At 42.8% G+C, this 22204-nt stretch overlaps 1 protein-coding gene across 1 annotated transcript; it reads right to left on the minus strand.

The window, feature by feature from the left end:
• Nucleotides 1-646: 646 nt before the first annotated feature.
• Nucleotides 647-21811, minus strand: MTMR9 (myotubularin related protein 9; the record flags this gene model as incomplete). Its single annotated transcript, XM_010293726.1, has 9 exons — nt 21618-21811; nt 18444-18552; nt 17827-17952; nt 10471-10644; nt 8240-8457; nt 6431-6592; nt 3710-3851; nt 2902-3122; nt 647-798 (listed from the first exon to the last, which is right to left on the minus strand). Coding segments are annotated over exons 1-9 (1489 nt in total), but the record flags the coding sequence as incomplete, so codon positions are not given.
• Nucleotides 21812-22204: the final 393 nt, after the last annotated feature.

A 22204-nucleotide genomic window follows, 5' to 3' on the forward strand; every position in this document is an offset into this window, starting at 1 on the left:
GGAAGACATTTTCCATAATGAGGGTGGTGAAACCTCTGTCCCAGGTTGCCCAGAGAGGTGGTGGATGCCCCATCCCTGGAAACACCCCAGGTCAGGTTGGACGGGGCTCTGAGCAACCTGCTCTAGTTGAAGATGTCCCTGCTCACTGCAAGGGGTTGGACTCCATGGCCTTTAGTGGTCCCTTCCCACCCAAACTGTTCTATGATTCTGTGACAGCCTGCTTGCTTCACTTTAACTCTTCAGTGTTGGGATGGAGAACGTACTGTACACGGGTTATCCTGACCAACATGGCCAACAATGGAGAAACAAAAGTCTTGGTTGATATGAACAAAAGCCCAAGAACTGAAGAACATCTATAGATTAAGCTATGTCACTGCAGAAATACTGTGCTGAGAAGTTAAATGGTACTAGTATGGCTCCCTGGCAGAGTAGCGTGTCACCAGTCCTCAGAAGGAGAAAGCATTATGCCTCTGGGGAGGGCACATGCCAAAAATATTTTGAAACAGTGTTCAAAGGGAGTGAGATCACCATCAGCTGAGACAGACTAGGCACAGAGCAGAGACAACAGAAGTGAACACTTGAAAAGCTTTACAAGTAGCCACAAAAATATATATTGTCTGTAACAGAAAAAGCAAGCCTGGCTTACCTTCCCAGAGCTGCAGGCTCTGTGGGGCAACAGAAGGCCAGATCACAAGGCTGTTGGCCTCAAAAAGAGGATTCTGGAATTTGCTCAGCTCTTCAGACCTGTTCACCCACGACCACAGGGACATCGTCTTTTGTGGCAGCTTCAGTTTAGACCTAAAAAACCCATAGGAACAAGTTAGCTTTCACTTTTATACTGTAAAGACTCATTTTGTTTTGTCAGAACCCCACAGACTAGAATGCCACAAGCTTTCCCACTAGCCCAGACAATTCAGGCTAATCCCTTCAATACCTCTCATCAACGTGGCACAGGGTACAAACCTAAAGCAATTTACTCAACCTGGCCAATTACAATTAATTTTGAAGAAAAGATGGGGAAATAACATTTATAAGTTGGGTGAAAGCTAGCTGCCTTCTGTCTAGATGAAGAATCAGTCACCTTGCCAAAACAATTCGACTGCCAGGCTTTGAAAAGGATCGAATGCCTGTGTTAAGATAGAGCTGGGAGATGTGGTAGGTCTGCATCAAGGGAGGATCATAGTGCGATTCTCAGCATACATTAAAGCAGTGTTATTGCTGGAATTGTGCAACGGGCACGTCTGATTAGGTCCCTCTGGTGGCAGGAAGCATCAGAGCACAGAGGGAAAGTGCTGCGTTCCCGGGTCAAACCCACCTCCAGGAGTTACACAGGGGTCTCTATTCCTTAGATTCTGGCAAACCTCATTCTGCTTGCACTAGCAAATTGAACTGCCACTCAGGCAGGGAATTCACCATCCCTGTGAATGCTTCAGGCAGCACAAGCTTAACATCAGACTTCAAACATTTTCTGTGCTCACAGGCTGACATGTTCAGATGTGACAGGCGGGTTATTACATGTAACATTCAATACTCTTTCAAATTTCATCTTATTGGTTTCAAGTCTAACTTAGTTTCACAGATGACCAGTTCAGCAGCCCTGCAGAAGACAGAAGAGTCTCTTCTAAGCAAAGACTACTTTAAGGGCAGAGAGGTTTATAGGAAGCTTTAATTTGCCTTCCTTATCTATAATATCAGTTCTATTTTTCCCTTCTACTCATTCTGTGGTCTTTAGTTAAGCAGGAGACCATCAGACACGGTCCTACTGGAGTCAGGAGTCCTGAGAACAGAGCTGCCAAGTTCAAAACAGGAATCCAAACCTCTCCGGCAGCTGCCATCTGCCATGGGAGGCTCCAGTCCTCCAGGTCTCCACCCTGTTTACTACTCCCAGCAGCCCTACTCAGGGCATGCCTAGAGCTGCCCCACTGGTACAGCACCGTGTCTAACCCAGGCTAAGATTCAGAAGCTAAGTGCTGGTCTGCTCAAGTACCTTAAACACCACAGGCTTGTAAGCAAGCTCAGCACAGGACCATCATTACCTGACAAGTTAAAACTCCAGCAGAATGCAGTCCTGGCTGCTTGCTTTCAAAGTTGCACGAGCATCCATCTGAGAGCTCATAGCATTTGCTCAAAATCTCAGCCAGGGCAGACTGCCAATTCACATTTCTCCGAGTCACAGGTTACGGCTAGAGTGATTTGTGGTCCTTCTGTTGAAGTTGTATTACCCCATGGCCAGAAAGAGCTCAAACCTAAATCAAGACTCTCATAGCTAAACAAGCAAAACTTTTGCCAAGGTTTAACTGTGAGGTAGATCCTTCTGGGAGAACCTCGTCCATGTTTTCCACTTTCAGCTGTTAGCAGATGATGCAAAAAACAAAGCCTTCCTTTCCTGGGGGTGTCAGGACCACCAGGCTACAGAGTCACGTTCCCCTCTGACAGTTAAGGTAAGAACCAGGACTTTCCAGCTTCGGCCTCTGACTGCCTTGACCTTCTCTTCCAGGCCTGCATAGACAAGTTTGCTTCCACAGCTATGACTCACGTCATTGTTAACTCTAGCTGTTTATTCTTTTATGGAAAGAGTTTCTGCGTAAGAGACTATATAAACCGGTGAAGGGGTGGAGATTTTTCAAGGCCACACAGGGAAACAGAAAAGGCAGTCTAAGGTATTTGCTTGGACTTGGAGAAGACTAGTTCAACTCCCTGACCAAGCCACAGATTTCTTTAGTCACAGTGTCTCATTTGTCAGGGACAAGATCCCTCACATTGCAGCAGACTACGTAACTGCAACAAGAGCTCACCTGTGCTAGCAGAAACCACACAAGCACCTTCATCGTTTTTGAAAGAGACTTTTTTTCCAGATACAGCCTGATATTTAAAGGGTTCAAAGCAAGCATCCTCACCAACCTTTCATTTTCGTTGTTTCCCAGGAAAGTCCCAAACTGTGAAGCGTAAGCATGTTCAAAGAGCATAATGAGGAACTGTTCGTTGAATTCAAAAGAGCAAGGGAACTGACGAAGGATTTGCCACACACAGTCCAAAAAGAGGAGAAACACTGGGGCCTCCCATTTCTGCTTGCTATTTGAATAGGCTGATTGGGCACAGCGCTGCTGAAAAGGGTGACCAGCCTATACATAAGAATCAGAGAGAGCATCACACACAAAGTAATGGGCTGTGAGTACATGTAGCAAAAAGACTTCAGAGCCAGTTCTGTCCATGCAACTATGCTATTACTACTCTTTTCTACAACCGTAACTTCATCAAGCATCCAGTAACAAACTGCTAGCCACCATGACCAACTTTGCTGCCTTTTTCAGGCTATGTAAATAGCCCTGGATTTGATCAGAGAATTTTATCAAGAACAAACTGGTGTAGGTGCACTGAAAGACCACGCTGAGGATATTAGCTGCAAGAGTACAAAGACTGCAACTAAGATTTTGTCTTTTAGTCTGAACTGTGTTCTCTAAAGAGATGTTCACCCTGAGCACACAAAATAGGCAGTTCCCCAAACCCCCAAAAAACTACCATGACAGGCAGAGACTCCAGTGGAGTACCAGAGGTACAAATGACTCAGTAATGATGTTGCTCTTAGGACAAAGGCTGTTCACACTAATCGGGACTGCACAAGGCCCAACCTGTTTGCTGCCTCTCAGGCTATTTCTCAATAGAAGTGTCATGGGAACAGATTGCCATTTTGTCAACAGGCATTTCTTACCTGTAACCACTCCCTCACCACAAGAGATTCAAAGCCACGTATGGTCCTGCACCTTGGATCCAAGATAATCTGTGCCAGAGAAGTTACCTGGAGTGTTGAATCAGTTCCTTCAGTCCCATGCACTAGCACTGATGCACCTTCCCTGTGAGAAAGGTAGAAAGGAATGGAAAGAGCGTGAATGAGCACAACACATCCCAAGGATGTATGCATCCCAGCGGATGCCAGCGCATCCCATGGACACCAGTGTTGTTACCCTGACAATGCTGAGGTTTTGCTGGCTTTTTACCCCTTTTTCCCTCCCATAAGCTTACTCCCCACCCCACATGGAAGCATACCACTTTCTCCATCTCAATCCTCACCAACACTAGAGATCTGCATCACTTAAGGTTTAGTTTCTTGCTAAACGTTATGGAAATCCAGAGCCTTTGTCACATTGACTGAAGATGCACAGTGAGATCTCTTTTGTGGTTCTCACTATTTTGAATTGGTACCCCTGTGAGATATAGCATGGAAATGCATCTCAAAATTTGCTTGTGTCATTTACTGTTTTGCTAAGCACTCCAAAATCTCCCCATGAGCACTGCAGTGAAGACATATCATCCTCCCAGATGCTCTGCGAAAACAGTACTATGAGATTCTTACTCAACCTTGGGCTTATTTGCATTTGGGTTTCAAATGGGGCTTACTGCAAGAAAAGTAAGTCAATAAGCTAATTCAGGAGAAAGAAAGAAAGAGGAAAAAAAGCAGCAAAGCTTGGCCTCCAAAAAGGCAGCAGAGTTACTCTGCTGAGCAAGGAAGTTTGTCAAAGAGCCAAGCACAAAGGCTTCTCACTCACCAGCCAGCACAAGTGAATCAGCTGAATGATGTGAAGAGCAGAGGGAGCTCGGAGAGTTTGGGGCAGGAAGGTTTTGCACATTGAGTTAGCACACAGAGCCCACATGCTGTCACTCTCCATATCCAGTGGGGACTGTCCAGGACAGCCAATTCCCTCCCTTCTTCCTCCACCCTAGGCTGTGTTTGGATACAGTATCAGGATCTCACCCATGTGCTTCTGAAGGAAGGACTGGATGGTATTAAATGACATTCATTCCCCTTACTCTTCCCAAGCTTTGATGCAATGTCTCATTTCTGCCAACATCCTTACATTCAGAAAGGTAATTAAATGCAGGTTTTATTTCTTTCTGTGCAGAGACCCAGGCTAAACAACAAAGCGTGGGTAAGAAAGATCAATCTAGCAAGCAAGTAACCCTGTAGATATTACTTGTTTTTTGAAGTGAAAAGCATAAAAATCTGTACCTTAAACAGATTACCTGTACCTGCAACATCTTTGTCTATAGTCCTATGTCTAAAACAAACCAAGTGCCTTTATGGTACAGATAATCTGCAGATACTTTCTCTCCTCCTCCCCCAGGCAGTGGCATATAAAAAGCCTGCTTAACAGCCAAGCACAACCGCAAAGGCTAACTGCAATGCACGCCTCAAAGTGGGGCACACCAGGATAACGCTATTTTAACCTTTCATCTTTCAGGTCCCAGACCTTTAAGGTGCTGCAAGATCTGCCCCAACCGTTCCCTTCCTGTGGCAAATATAACTGAACCATCCTTGTCAGCTCAGCTCTGATCTCCAGGCTTTGAATGAGATGGGCCAGGCACCAATGCTGAGCTGGCCTGCCACAGCTCCAGGTAAACAGAAAAAGCAAAGCTAAGGTTAAAAATGATGAAATTGTCCACTGTCCCAACAAGCCAGAAGAGTTTCATCATCAATCTTTCTCATGATACACATGCGGGAAAGAATGATACACATGCTGGAAAGAGTTACAGATAAAACTATTGATCAAGAGCAATCCTTTTCTGGCACAGTCAATAACTAAACAGGCACCGCCAGTGCTTTTAAAAAGCACAGCAGCTCATATTTTAATGCAGTAATACTCTTTCATCAATGAGACCACATTTCAGCCTACTTGTGTATCTGTATAACACATCCCCTAGCTATTAGGAAAAGCTAGGTTTTCCCTGAGTTTTGAGAAGGGTTTTCCTCTCCGAGCCACAAAGAAATCACATTTAGACCCATGCATTTCATCTTACAAACCTTGGCACCTGAGGTCTGAACACATTTTGATGACAAGTTAGCCACATCAGCAGTATTTAATAAAGAAATGTCAGGTTAAAAGAGGTCACAAGCACTTAGAAGGGATGAATAGGATTGCTTACATAAAACTATGGGGATAAAACTTTCAGAAGGAAAAAGCACTGGACCACTTCCTGGAGGAAACAAGAAAATGCCATTGTTTTAATCTCTAGAAGCAAGATGGGGTATTGGAAACTTTCAATTAAAAAAAGGACTTTAAAAAAAGCAAACCTCTGTGTTCTCACTTTACTAGGCTACCAAACAACATTTCAGATGGGCACATTCTAACCTAAACCTCCAATAAAAATAACTAAATCAGATTGGTCACATCAGACATAGGAATATACCTTAACTAGATGATCTAGTCCCTATTCTCAGTCAAGGTTTCCTCCCTCAGGCTTGCACTTCTCAAAATGCAAGCATGATTTATTGGAGGAACACTCCTTAACCGTGATGAAACAGTATCTTGCATGGATACAAGAATGCCAGTTCACAGCAGCCAGCCACTAATACTGAAAGTGGAAATAGAGGTATTTAACAAGCAACCTGTAACCAGTGAATGAGAAACTCAAGGCTTTCTGAAAAAAGATTTACCTGTCAATACACTGAGCAGCTAGACAAGCTGCAGTTAGTATCTCCTTGATGTGAGTCAGCCAGTTGGAAGCTTCCAGTTTACTGAGCCAGCGGTCCATATTGTGTGACTGGTCATTACAAGCTTCCACAAGTTTGATGAGGCTTTCTTGCAGAATATTAAACCTTTGGGAAAAGCAAAATATTATTGAAAACATAAGCAGTAACACAGCAACCAGGACAACACACTTACAGAAATATACTGATCTGAAAATAAAGCACTATGATTTATATGCAGTTATTTTAAAAAGTACAACCCTATAGAAGTCACATCTCCTCAACCAGCAAAACTGTTTCCACCGGGAACCCCAAGCCAGGGCTAACTGCTAGCAGAATACCACTCTTTGGATGTAAGTAGTCTTTTACCTTTCAAAACAAATTGCTTTGTAAGGCATTACAACAGTACAGCCTTTTCCTTACCTCACCTGAACTCTGTGTGTGTTGAGCGGTATCTTACACTTTCCATGTAAAATGTGTTTCAGTCGTCTCACTCCCATTACCAAATACAAGTGTGACTACAACCTGGCACGGACATTAGCAAGTGTTAACCAAGCTTCAAGTGCTGCACCTTCATTCTCTGTACTACAGCAGAAGTTTTGGGGGAGTTTTAACCTGTAGAGCTGCAACATTCATCTGAAAGCCACCCCCCACAAGGACAAAACTCCACTGTAACACAGAAAAGTTTAAACTAGACTAAACTTCTCAATGTAAAACTACACTAAGATTAGTTTGGCTAATTTCTTAAGAACGCAAGAAAAACAGGGGGGAGGGAACATATTTCGTATCACTTCTGCATTTGTTGCATTATGTCCTCAAGCCCTGGAAAGCTGGTATTCAGCATGCAGCTGATAAAACCAGATGCTTCTCTGGTTTTGTTTCACACTATGCCTTCCAGGAGCACCAAACTACTGATGGATCAAATGCCTCTTAACGGTGATTCCAGCAGGTGGCCAGGTCTAATAGAGGATGCAGCTAGCAGACTAGATCTCAGAGAAGCCGACAAAGCCAAAGAGCATGAGATACTTAGTCTTTATATATTGTGTTTTATTCATTCCTCTCTATCTGATGCTTATATCCACCTGTAAAATAATCAACATCAAAATCAAGTCCACATAAAATTTTTAGACACAAAACCAAATAGTTCAAAGCAACAGCCAGGAAATTCCTTATATTAGCTCCTCAAGACTGGCTTGAGGATGAGGGGAGGGACTGCTTCTCAATAGCTCCAGTAACATTACTGCAAGCCCACGTAGAAGGATTGCCAAAAGCTAAGGCTTAAGAGCAGTTCAACAACGCTGGACCAACAGTCTATTTAACTTAATAACTTGTCTCCAAACGACCAAACAATATTAGATGTCCAGAGAAGAGTACTAGATAAGAGGACTGTGACTGCCACAGAACAAATCCTCACCTGCAGAAGTTTTCTGTCAAGGGACATGCTCATTCCTGTGCACTACTACAAAGGGGAGCACAGGAAGGCTGGAGTGCGGCTACAGATGGTCAGAGAAGGAGATGGCACAGGGAGGCTGCCTGATGTCTGAAACCTGCAGCAGGTTGTTCAGAACATGTAACCAAACACAGCTTTCAAAAGCCAAGTATCTGTATCATCCACATACCCTGATTGTGCCAAAAAAGGAACACAACCCTGCTGACAAGAACCAGGATACTCAGCCACTTCTTACAGAAGCAAATACTTTATGGAGCTAACAATGGCTCTGACAATGCAACCCTACAAAGCCAAGCACAGAGGAGAGCCTGTGTGATTTCACCCACCTCTCAATACATTTGTGAATCCTCCTCCACTGGGGATAGTGCACTTCTTGTTCAAAGCCCCCTCCTTTGGCTCTGGCCTGCTGGGCAACATTCAAGGACCTCGTATCAATGATGTAACCACGCTTGCCAGGCCGTAGCGTAGCATTAATAAGCTTCTCATCTTCTTTACATCGTCTTCCATTCGTACCTGTAAGAGGCTGGCTACTTCGCATCATGACCTGTGGAGACAGATAACCATGAATTAGGCACTGGAAATGGAGAGATTTAAGACTGAAAGCCACTGATCACTTGAGCTCCAAGCCAAGAATGGAGATTTAAACTCACTATGCAAAGGACACCCCTTCACTAGAGGATATCTTAGGGGTCTGTAAATGTGGATTGCAAACCGATGCATTAGGTAAAGGGGTCTCAATGCCAGGCATGGAGAATGGCTCTCTAGAGAAGCGTGCTGCTGAAACTCACACAAGGATGCTCCTGTTTTTCTTAAGAACTCAGGTCATTGTGACAATGCTTATAGGAGTGAGTTAGCTCAACCTTAAAAAGCTTCCTTTATCAGCTCAGGGGTAAAATTCAAGAGGAAGCCTCCTGGATCTCCAGCTCTTCTTTGTGGAGTTGAACCAGCAAGCGCAGCTCTCGCCCCATCTGACTTTCTACTTCTGTCTGCCTCAAGTTTGATCCATCACATCTGGCCACAGATGTCCTCATCTGTACTGCCTGATGCACAGAAACATCCCTCTAGTTCTTTCTACAGCTGCTGTTCTCCCTTGCCCCGAATACTTCGGTTCTTTTAAGTGCAATCCCTTGCAGGGACTGAATTCATTTAAAAACAACCAAACAAATTAGAAATCCTTGAATTGACTAATCACTTGGCAGGTCACTTTCTAAATTACAGATGTCTTCTTCAAGGCTTTAACCCTTTAATTATTTCTGTAGTACCATCTCTGTGAGCCACTGAACTGGCTTGTTGATGGCTCTTGTATAAACCAAAATTTTCAGGATTGTCATTCAGGCCTCTTCCCAACTGTTTTTCAAACACTCAAGTCATTCATGTGTTAAAGATGCCTATTAGGTACAGTGTTATGCAGTTGGCTAGACCAATAAACCCTAGGTCCACAGATTTATTAGCTGAGATTTCTCTTTAGTAAACGCCTTTCAATTCAGGAGGCACCCCAGCAGCTCAAATGATAAGTGAAATGTGAGGGCAGCCAGTCAGCAACCCCAGCCACACTCAAGAACTCAGAGCCAGGAGAACAACGTGACAGACAGCATTACTGTCACAAGTTCAAGCACTCCGAGCCAAACTCTATTATATTCCTCACACTTGAAACATTCACAATTTGGAGAGATAATTGAACAAACTTTCTTTCAAGGGTTTTCAGTCAAGCTGAGAAAAAGCAGAAAGCACGACTGTTATGAAGTTGGTGGACGGCTGATCTTAAAGCAAAGCAAAAAACCCCAAAGGTACTAAGTTGAACTAGACATCCTCTAATGAAGGGCTTACAAATCTTGGCTGCAGGAGGTGAGAACACATTAGAGCATTTGACTCAGAAGCCTGCATCAAGTTTACAAGCTGGAGGTTGGACATCCCAACATCCTCAGAACTGGTTACATCAGCAAGAGATGCAAGGTATTGCTCAAAAATTTCATAAAGTGCATTTCTTAATTATAGCGTATCAGTCACTCAATTAGATTTTGGCTCGTCAAAAGGTGGTAAAGTCTGCGCAACACCAAGAATTTGCTACTCCTGAAACATGTTATACTGACAGGCTCAGAGAACAGATTGTTCCAATCGCTTGTTCGACAGTTACACAGCAGAAGTGGTGCTGGCGCTGGGCACGCTTGCTGTCATCATGACTCTATTACGAAGGAGACAGCCCACCACCCAGAGACAAGACAATGCGGTTTCTGCCATCCTTTCAGCATGAGGCCTCTTGGCAGACAAAGCAAGTAAGGGTGCCAGCAGTAGCTTTACAAGTCTCATCTTGCTCTTACCGCTGTGAGCAAGCTCATGCCACATACACGCCAAACAAGCAGATTAATAGCTATTTCTAGGATGGAGATTACTCATTCCATCACCCAGAACCAGTTTCACTGCATACACTTAAGTTGGAAAATAAAACAAGCAAACATCTCATGAACTGTATTAAATCTAGAGCACAAGTTGTTTTTTCATTAAACAAACAGATTCACAGACTTCCCTCAGGTACAACCATTACACAAATACAGCTTACCATCCCATTCTTCTTATGATAATAGCTGAGGACTGGGAAGCGACTGCCATGGCGAAACATGGCAACTTTCCGAAGCGCTTCATCATCAATGGATTTGGGGACAATGACAACTGGAGGGTAGGAGGGACAGACAGAGAATTCCTTATTGACGCAGCTGAGACGCCATTCATCTGTCTGAAAAAAGATAAGACCATATAGGCTTTGGGTTACAAAACAGAGTAATGCCGTAACATACTAGGGAAGAGGAACTTCCATATTCAGAACAAAGCACACAGAGTAACACTGGTGATTTATTCTGTTTGCACCACAGATGAAAGCTCAGTTGTCACTATTGGCATAATCACTTTTGTTCATCTGGGAATATGGATTCCCTGTAATAGTATAACTACACTAATGGGTCAGATCAAATCCAGTACCATATCTTGCGTCCACCAAAAACAACATGGTGAAAGAGATGCTATTCAAGAAAAGCAAACAAGCCTGGCCAACTGTCTGCAGCACACTCATCCCCTACCTCTCAGATGTTGTATTACAGACATTAGAAGGTATATCCCTGCCTAGTCCTTTTAATACTCATTTACAGGTCTGCTGAGCAATTTTTCCCCACACACACCCCCCTCGATGCTGCCTGCAATCATAATATCTGGTTGCAGAAGCTCCCCAAAGCTCATTACACAGCATGCAGATAAAGCTTATAGGCAATGGAAGAAATTATCAGGCCACTCTGGTTCTTGAGGTGCAGGACTTGAACAATGGTTCCCCATCTGGTTTATCCACATCCTCAGCAAACGGCACAAAATAAGTCCACGTGGTCAGAAATGGGCGATTGTGGCTTTTAATTATTTCACAGGCACAGCAGACAGCATGTCTGCAGTATGCACTACAATATAACTTACTGCATTTGCAGATAGTTTCAATCTCATAGGAAGGAACAGCATGGTATGTCTCTCAGGGAGACCCCAGACCAGAAGCGTATACCTACATCAACAGATTTAGGGAAAAAAAGGTTGATTTAGATGCAGGTGACATAGGCTCAAACCTCTATCTGTGCTGACAGAGTTATTAACACCGTCCACAAGACAAAGGTGGCCAAGGGAGGCAAGAATGCCCACCAACTCCAGATGGTGAAGCTGCTTTGAGGTTAAAAATCAATTTAACATTTCCAGCTTGGTTCTTTTCGATGGGCTCTGCTTTACATAAAGCAGTACAACTCTTCCACCAAAAGCACCTCCCGGAACCGGCACAGCATCTAAGCACAAAGGTCTCACCATGAACTCCTGTTACATAGTTTTTCAGCTTCCAACAGCCAAACACTTATGAAAGAAGTGCTCAAGATTGGCAGCCTGCACCCTCGCAGGCACTTGGCATGAGAACTCAGGCTACCTGATACCCCCTGGGTCAGACATAGGATTTGGCTCTATCTCAGGCAAAACTAAAGGTCAATGAACTGTCTCACTGACAAGGAGTCCTGGCTTACTGCAGTCCCAGCTGGAACAGCTGACACTGCCCTAACTGCAGCCTCAGATAAGTCCAGTCTTCATGGAGGGCTTGCTGCTTGCGGGCTAGTACCACACCACTGCCTGCTGCATTAAGGACATCATCCAGGTACATCAAATGGCCATGAGGCATATATTTTCCCCAGAGGCACACAGCAGAACCTTGCCTTAAGCTTGGCAGGGAACTGAATTCATGGTCCTCGACAGCAGGACGGGGGCTTGGCTGGGCTGTGTCTTCAGTCATTGCATCCTTATCCTGTATTCCTTATGGCCAACAAAACCTGCTGGTAGAAGCCTTGGTGGGGAAAATTACCCAGAAGCCTCTATAACATCTTCTGATTTTAACAGCAGCATTAAATTCTTAAAAGTAGCAGCAGAATAGCAGTCAGATTTGCCTGTAAAAGCTCCAGACAGAGAAATTAAAATGTAATATACAAACCTTCTGAAGAGGAACAGGCAGCTGCTATCAAGGTATCTTTTCCTATTTTTTTTTTTTATTTTTTAGTTCCTGTGCACTGACATCACACAGGTATGAGAAAGCAAACAAGACCTTAAGTAACTCCTCAGCTGAGGTGTTTTCAGTACAGACTGGGAAGCATTTGCGTGATTCTGCAGCAGGCAGGGACCTCATACGGATGCCACGAAAAACTCTGCTCCTTTGCGCTCAAAGAAAGCTTCAGCTAGACAAAAACTGTAGGGGGATAAAGCAGGTATCACAGGAAACAAGAGAAGAGCAAGACAGTTAAATTAAGAGAACACACAAAAAACCAACATCAATTCAGATAGGTTGGTTTAGCATGCATTAATTACACAGCTCTGATCAAAGTAGGTCTCTTCCTCTTTCCTTTCTACCAGAGGCTTACTACCTCTTGCCTTACACCTCTGACTGGTACCTGGTTATACTGGTACGACGGAAAACTAGGATCAATTCAGAAAGGTTTTCTGGCAATGAAGCCTTTCCATCAGATGAACAAAGCTGAACCAATTCACAACACTATTTCATCATCAGTAGATCCAAGGCACAGAACGTGTGGCACAGGAAACAGCAAAATTGCCCCTTTTGGAAGCAACCCAAAAAAAAGATGTTGGGAAACATACACATTGTGTGTATCACCATCTTTAAGAACAGCAGTCACTACCTGTGTTCAGTAGCCTATCTGGACAGTCTTGCACCACCCCCATTGTAAGGTCTTTTCGTTATTCATTAGCCTCAAAACAGCTCTTCTGAATATCTACATTTTATAAAAAGCAGAGGTTCTCCCAGATGCAAAGTTAAATTGCCTCCAGCAATCACATCATAGACAGAGATGAAAGAAGGTCTGGATCACATACGGGAGGCTGGCTGGTCACAGCTCATGCTTTTAATGCACCAACAACGATTTTTTTTTTTATAGCTTTTTGGGGTGTCTATATTAAATTACAGCAGATTTCATATGATTATGTGCAATTTGTTTACAATGAAAAAAATATGCATGGATATAAAATGGAACTCAGATACCTTACTGCCACATAGGATGTAGAGAAGGCAAAACCAGAACTCTGCGGTATGCTTTTTGAGAGACTGGCTGTCACCGATATCACCACTATGAAAAGGAATGGAAGAGTATCGACCTGATTTATCTCCCACTTTGTAATTTAACTCTGCCCATAACCTCCTCTCCTCACCATTTATAACACGAGACAGATGATACTGTTATGTCACCCAGTTATAATTTACTGTTACATGGGAAGGAGTAGGAGCGAGGCAGCGGTTAGCACCATTTGCCTTCTGTAGCATAGCTACTTCTGTAGAGATCCAGTTGACCTCTGCAATGCCAGCTTCAGACTGCTAAAATATACTCCAACATGAATCAGATCATAGTAACACTCAACAATGCAAGTCTTTTCTTGGCTTTTCCTTGGAGTACGCCTGCAATTTGGAAGGAAAAACTGCCATTACTAACTGGAAGAGCGAGGTAACAGCAATTCAATTATGGGCAGCAGCAAGTGCAGATACAGGAAGCAGTAAGGACTGCAGTGAAAAAGAAGAGGTGGACCTCATCTTCAGATGTCACCAGATAAGTATGCTGCGTGAAACTTCGAGAAAGTACATAATTAACAGTTACTTCTTCCAGGAAGAGATCTGTACTTTAAGGAAATTAGAAAAAGTTAATTCCAGTTAAAGCTAGAAGCAGCAAAGGATTGGGGGCTAAGCAGAAAGGAGAGAGAACTTCAAATTAAAAAAGTTAGTCAGAAGTATTTTCTTAAACACAGTACAGGATTAACTCTTACATGTCTACTTTTCTGGTCCTAGCACTTGTTTACTAGGAGATAAGTAAAAGTGAAGAAGATACTAATTTTCAAACATTACCAAAAGGCTATAACAACAGTTATCCTTCCTCCCAATTGCTAGGAGAGGTCGTTTTCCACAAAATAACGTGAAACAATTCAAGTTCTACTAATAAGCCTTAAAAGTCAAGGAACCTGCTGGACCTTGATGGAATCTACAAAGCAGCAATGATGGAGGCCATTCCCAAGAAACAGGCAGAAGGCAACAAGCCCTGTTAGGAACAGATTGTGCATGGACAAGAAAAGCAGCATAACAGATGCAGGCAAAGATTGATGCTTGTCTGATAAGAGCAAAATATGGGCTATCCACACCATTGCAAACTGAGCCCAAACCCAGAAAAAACAGGGGTTTTTTAATCTGCTGCTGGATAATAGGTAAAGCACAGCTGAACTGTCCAGAACCCTGAGCTCTTTCCTACAATAAAAAGGAAAGAAAAAGACAATGAAGAAATTGTGTGGCAATGAAATATCTATATGTTAATTATGCTGTTATTGTATAAACTTCTCTTCACTTAAGAAGCTGATTTTCCAAAGTTACAGTTTGCAGTATCCTACAGGTGTAGAAGCTGTCAGAAGAGAAACCACTCCACCCTGACCTATTAGGTCTTCTCTGACTCCTCAGAAAAATATACTATATATATATATATACTGCATATACTCTAATTCCATTCAGTCACTCACTACTTATGCAGTAGCACAGTGAAGAATAAAATTTCTTTAACACACATTTCACCCGACATACCTATAACCAGTCCAAATCTTGTGTACTACCCAGTGCTTCAAACAAAAACACAACACAAAACTAAAAGCTGGATGAGCAAACATTAACTACCCTGTGCATCTTTTACTCCATTCATATATTTGTCTATAGTATCTTTAAAGTCTCATCTCACAGTACAAAAATTTGGAGCCTACAGGCACTGTGGAGTTTTTGCTGTGACATTTTAGTGAAATGTTGAGCCAATTTCTCCAGATGACTTAATTCTCAGCTGAACTACTTTGGTGATACGTTGCATTTATCAGAACCGCAGTTCATGGAAAGCCACTTGACAAAAGTCCTGCTGACCTGGGCTGTAGGTTATTCCCAAGAAAATAAACAGGTAGCACACATGGCAACAGCCATCAGCAAGCTGCAGCCCACTGAAACTTAATTCCTCAAATTTCTTTAGATCAAATAAAGTCACTTGCCTTAAGAGTTCTTCCCTTAACACCTTCATGGACTAAAAGCAAGAACGTTGTGATAACAGAGCAGCCTCCCTAATCCTGGAGCTCAGCTGTAGGGGCAAAGTGCTTAAGAGTTTGCTATCAAATTCTAGGGGCAATGCTAGATGACACTTTGTCAGATCGATGCAATGGAGTAAAATCACATGGGGGGAATGTGTCTTGGGAGAAAAACACCACATTTGGCACAACATATGCCAACAGATAAATTATACAGTATAACAACGTGATATATTATCTAAGTTTTTAAATGTATTACCTAACTTTTTTTAATCTTAACTTTTATAGTTCTACTTTGCCATTACAGAATGTGTCAGAGTTTTACAACAACTCTCCTGTAGCAGACAAATGTAGAATTAATACATTACTAGAGCTGCAGTGTGGGCAAAATGCAGTTTTTGACAAGTTGTTACCATATTGGGGAAGGTAAGGCATAACAGATTTGTTGGAGAGGGATGTAACCTTCTGAATTCTACTCATTTGACTTATGAGAGTTGAAAAAAAAATAGAATCAGCTATTTCCTTGTTCTAGCCTGTCACATAAGAAAATTTAATTACAGAACAACCATCAGAAGTGATTTGATCCCTGAAAACTAAAAAGGATTTCAGATATTCAGGAAATGCAAATCATTTGAACAAGACTTTTGTCATCATTTTGTTAAAAAGGGGTTACATCTGAAGTTTTGGGTTAAAAGCCAAGAATTAAATCAATAGCTGTTAGACATGCATATTTTAAAGAAATTAATTATTGCCCTTGAAATGTAGCACTATAAAGTAATTAGGTCTCTAAATGTAAGCCTTCCAAGGAGCATATGTTCAGAAAGCCAAGAAATTCACAAATAAGCCATCAATGCATTTTTAAATCTCTGAAAGAAAAAGAAAAAAAAAGCATATCAATGGATCCATGTTAGCACCTGTATAATGCTGGTAAATACAACCATGAGAAGTGATTTGATGCCAGAAATTTAAAAAGGATTTCAGCTACACACAGGAAGCAAAATGTGAACAAAAGTTGAATCGTCTCCTGCAATCTTTGATTGAGCTCCAAAGGATTTCCTTCCGCTGCCTTCAGTCCTGCTTTCACACTCCTCCCTTCTCACCAGATTGCACTTCAGCTTCTGGCCTTTTAATTCACATCAAAATGCCTGTAAGTTTCCTCTGCTGAGCTGGGAAAGCATCTGCTGCTTTGCCTCCAAACAGGAGAACTCTGATCACACATTTGGCTTCCCCAGCTGAAATCAAAACCAAAACTGTGGTGCTATTTATTATAACAGGTCAGTTTGTATGTCTTTTGACAGCAGATGAAGATAGGACCTGTGAGAATACTCTAATTATGAAGAAAAAATAGAAACATCTCTGAACTCCTGTAATTTTCTAGTGATTTCATCATATGAATCTGGTCAAGCTAATCATATTATTCAGTTATTAGTCATAAACAGGAGGTGATAAATGCTGCAGACAAGCTGGGTTGCAGATAAACAAAAAAAAAAATCAATGTTCTATGATGCTGTACTAATGGATGTGGTCTCAGAAACCTAAGATGATGCAGCAAGTGCACACATTTAATGTGAAACAAAGACTTGGAATACAGAGATGCTAACCCAAGGCACTATTAAAACAGATCGGCTCCTGCAACCATGCCAGTTCCCACTGTATCAAATTCAGGATCCTAAAATGAAGTCTGAGTAACAGATAAAACAGGCAATGCCACAAGAACAATTCCTACCCTACAGGTACCAAAATAATATCAACATGTGCTCACAGCACCTGGAAGAATAGGACTGGAAATTTACTGGTCTCTACACCCTCCGAATATTTCCCCAGCATGAACTAGAGCTAAAAGAGTTTCAAACTGGGCATCTTTATCTACTGTTATCATCCTAGAGAGCTAAAAAAATCCTTAGCAATTTAAGAACAGCCTTATTTCAATTAAGGGGTTGACAAAGATTCATCCCACTCCACTTCAGATGCAAAGTCAAGTACAACAAACCCAGGCCAAAGGTCTTAAATTTGTTCTTACGAAAAAAATTTCCTACCTTCATGTCCTCCCAGGTAACTTTTAAATAGGCCTCGAAACTCCATTTGTACAAGGTGAAACACAAGCGCTAAATAGGAATATTTAGCGAATAAACAGAAATGCCTGATGTTTATTGCCTGACTATTTGAACACCACTCACTTTTCACCCAGGCACCAGACAGCTATTTTTACCATCCGAGACTTCCAGTCCAGACACTACTGGGTGAAGTACTTCACAAACTACTTGCACAAGTATATTCGAGTGCCTGTGCAAATCTTTAAGATCCAACTTACCACTGAACTGAGGAGCTCAAATTCTTGGTCAGGCAGAAAAGAGCGCCAGCCATCTTCAACAATTTCAAACATGGGCCGGTAGAAGAAGGGATACATGAGAGTAACAGAATCCAGGGTGGAAAGTGCCTGTGCAGGCAAGAGAAATAAACAGCTACTTAATTCAAACTGCTACTTTATTCCAAAAAAAACATACAGCAAATAATGTTGTCCTCTAATATTGGTGATGCAAACTTAACCCACCCAAAAATATACGGCCATTAAGCTTGAAATACTAAGTTACCTGCAGGATAGTTTAACACACATAAAAAACCAGTAGCACAAATAACAGCAGACTGCAACAGGCAATCTAACTGAAACTGAGTGTTTGTAGAGAAAGTGTCATTTCTGCAGGCTACACTACGAAACAGCACACCAAAGGACAAGAAGGATGCACACTGACCAGGTATAACTAACAGGGCACATCCTACATGGCATTTACCCGATCACTAACAACAGAGCTTAAACTCAAGAACATCAGTGAAAAGCTTCCTAACTGGGGGGGGGGAAGCTGTTAAAGTTGAGGTCAGATCAAGATCTGAGAATGCAAGTGTTATCATAATATCATTATGAATTCTTACCTCAATAGAGCTAGCAATGTTCAAACACTCCTCCATTCCAGGTATATCCAGCTGAATGATTCGCAGATCTTTGCATTTTATAATGATGGTACCCAACGAGCCCACAAACCTACAGCAAGACATGAAGAAAGAATCTCTTAAGAACAGGATCTTCTAGGTATGAAGAGGTATTACAGCTCTTCCCACAACATATGCCTACAGGACAAAATTCCATTAGTATTACTAATTACCTGAAATATCATCTTTCAAAAAAAATAAACAAAGCCACCTCTTTATTTGGTATTAGCAAGTTGTGGGCCACTTCTTTTTTTAAATTACATCCTTGTGATACGGTAGTGAGTGGAAATAAGTGTTATGAGATAAAGAGAAGCTAGAAGGAAAACTTCTTTAAGAGATGAAAGAGAAAAGGTGTGTTCAGGTATTTTCTGATAGTACTGGAAGGTTCAGATGGAAGTCATGCATTGAAACTTTGAGGATTGTTAAAAAAACATTTAATTTTTAAAGTAACATTTTAGTCCCACTGCATTATACTCCCTTGTCTTTAAAAAGAAAGTTTGGTTTCTGATACCTGTAGTGCCATGGAGCTATTTGCTCTGCAGACCTCAGAGAAGTTATCACCGCTGGTTGCAACTCAAGCCAACTCAAAAAAAACCCCTCTACATCACAGAACACAGCTCACAGGCGCCCTCTCCAGCCTTCCTTTGCTACCCGAAAGCAGGTTGATGCTTGAAGAGAAAGCGAGTGTTTTCTTTATGTTAACTAGCCACTAGTGTCCACAGGAATGATGCAGATTTTAGTTCACAAAGCAGTGAGCTAAGGAAAAGCAGCTGGGTCTCCTCATACACCACAGGAGGGCCTGCAGCAGCCAAAGGTGATGCAAGAAGCAGAAGCAGGCAAGACCCGAAGGACCAAGTTTCAGTCCCTCATGGCCTAACCCTCAGTCAGACCATGCATGAACAAGGGCAGAGCTGTCCATGCTCCAAGAGGAGACCTGTTGCTAAGCTTTGGGTTGCTTCATCTGTGCTACAAAAGGTGCCTGTAATTTATTTTAGAATTATTATTACAGCTGAAAGGTTATTATCTATTTCTTCTGTGACAAGAAAGGTTAACATGCAGAACTAATTATCATTTGGGTAGTGCTGAAGGAAGAACTACAGACTTTTTGACAGAAAAGTTCTGTAACTCCAGCACAGCCAGTCTCTGCATCATTTGACCTCACAGATCCCCAATGTCATAACACAGTGCAGTTATGACACATCACCAGGGCTGTGTTTCCTCTCCACGTTTCTCTAAGAAAAAAGACCACGGGAGATCACTAGATACTGTTCCACTTCTCAACAAAAATCTAGAGGTCATACTGAAGTCGCTTAAAAAGCTACAAAAATTTAAGCAGCAGTTTGATGACCATCTGATAATTAGGGAAAACACTGTTACATACAAAAGACACTCATATCATGAAAGCGGAGGAAGAGATTTTATGAACGTGGCACAGTGTTGTAGTTGTTGTACACTAATTGTAGAATCTTTGGGTGGGAAGGGACCTTTCAAGGCCATCTAGTCCAATCACTTGCAGTGAGCAGGGACATCTTCACCCAGAGCAGGTTGCTCAGAGCCCCGTCCAACCTGACCTGGGGTGTTTCCAGGGATGGGGCATTGACCACCTCCCTGGGCAACCTGAGTCAGGGTTTCACCACGCTCATTGTGAAAAATTTCTTCCTTAGATCTAGTCCTCCTCCTATTCTCTCTAGCACTGAGGACATAATAGTATCCTTTTATATGGCAGAGTTTAATTGCCGTAACATTCACACAAAGCTATTCTCAAGGACAGAGGGGTTTACTCCAGAGACCTTGTAGAAACTAGGGCTGGCAATAAGGGCTGCGAGTATCTCCAGACGTAGCTAACTGTAATAAATCATGTATAGAGCTAGCAACGCACTACTCCCTCACCATAACTTAAAACGTTCCTTGCTCATTTGGTATTAACTTACATTGTAATTGCAACTAAGCTTATTAAAAAGAAAGAAAGAAAAGCTTGTTATAATAATTTTCAAAACGGAGCTATGGCTGGTTTAGTACAAGCAGTAAGAAGGATGAGGCCAAACCACCCTGATGACTGAGCAGTACTAGATGGGAACAGGTTTCCCGAGGTTTCCACCACTCGGTTTCTCTCCACCCTGAGGCCAAGATGCAGCATTTCTCAGAAACACTCAAAGAAATCAGGAATATGGGAACAAACTTAAGCAGCATCCAATACTGAACCCATTCTCAGATTCTGAGGCAATCTGATATTTTTTAATTGCTACTGCTTGATTTCCTGAGTCTTGCTGGCAGAAAGAAAAAACTATTCCAGATTACCTTAAAAGGCAAGGAAAACAGGGGATGGACTTTGTAATTAACAAAAAAAAAAATATTATGAGCAACCTGAAAAAAAGGCCAAGGTGAAGAAGCAGAAGACAATGACCAGGTGAGATGGGACTGCCACTCAACGAGGGAAACGTGACAGGGCAACAGTACACGTGAAGCAGACAGAAGTGATGGTGAGAAGATTAATCTCTGAAGTCCCTGCAATAAAAGGGGATGGGCAAGAGTAAAATGGAGCGCGGCAGCTGTAACTCAGCTCTACCACATCGGTCCCACAAGGAGTATGCTGCCAAAGCGTTACTGATTTCTGTAAGCAGTTAGAGAATAAGGGGATGATAGTGTCAAGCAGCACGAGACTGATCTGGGACTGAGAAGGTCCTGAATCCACTTCTGCCATCAGCTCTGCTGGGTGACCCAAGACAAGTCATTTCATCAGTGCCCCGGCTTCCAGCGCACTTGAATGGTAGTAGAGATGCATCCTTTATAAATTGTTTTAAGAGCTACTGATGTAATCCACTGAACAATTAACAGAGAATATTCTTGACAAAGGTGTTTAAACACAAAAAATCCAACTCTATATATGCCAAAAAAAAAATCTTAAGATGCAACAGTCAAATATCAATATCCAAACAGAATGAGAATCAACCTGCCAGTGCCAATATTCTGCCCCAGGCTCTAACCAACTGTCCTTTCTCCTCTCCAGACCTGGATTTTGGACAGCTGAGGTGTGAGCCAGTCTTGGCAACCATTGTTCAACCCATCATGAAGCACAAACAATTAGGTATGGGTAGGCAGGGAAATTAGGAGGCATACCTTTTCTCAATAGAATCAATATTGGAGTGCAGCAGCCACAGCTCCTCAGCATTATCTTGACGCCGTGAAGAAAAAATAAGATGATGGCCAGTCAAACAGAGTGTCCCCTCCACAGCTGGGTAGAAAGGGCGGTGCAGGACGACGTTGTCCGCTCGAGGGGTCTTGATCAACTCGGCAAACTCCATGCTCGCTCGAATGGGCCTGGGGAGGCCTTCACCACAAAAACTGGAGGGGTGACCTCAGCAACGCCAACAGGAACGGGATGGAGAACCTGGGACAAGCTCGGGGTGGCCTACCACCGGCGGGCAGCCCCGTGCGATGCCACCGAAGGCAGGCGGGGGCATAAGCCAAGAGGAATCCCCGTCTCCCGGCACGCTGGAGCGAGCCAGCCCGATGCCGGGGCGACGGGGAAGGAAGGATGATGGGGGGAGAAGGGAGGAGCGGAGGGATACCACAACCCCCGCTCAGAGAAGGTCGACACCCCTCCCAAGGCTCTCGCTCCCAGCAGGACTCCCGGGCCTGACCAAGGGGCACACTCGGCGACTGACAGAGTGTCAGTCGGGGGGCGGCGCGGGGAAACCCTCGGT

The sequence above is a fragment of the Phaethon lepturus genome, unplaced genomic scaffold (assembly GCF_000687285.1).
Source record: "Phaethon lepturus isolate BGI_N335 unplaced genomic scaffold, ASM68728v1 scaffold44168, whole genome shotgun sequence".
Taxonomy (NCBI): Eukaryota; Metazoa; Chordata; class Aves; order Phaethontiformes; family Phaethontidae; genus Phaethon; species Phaethon lepturus.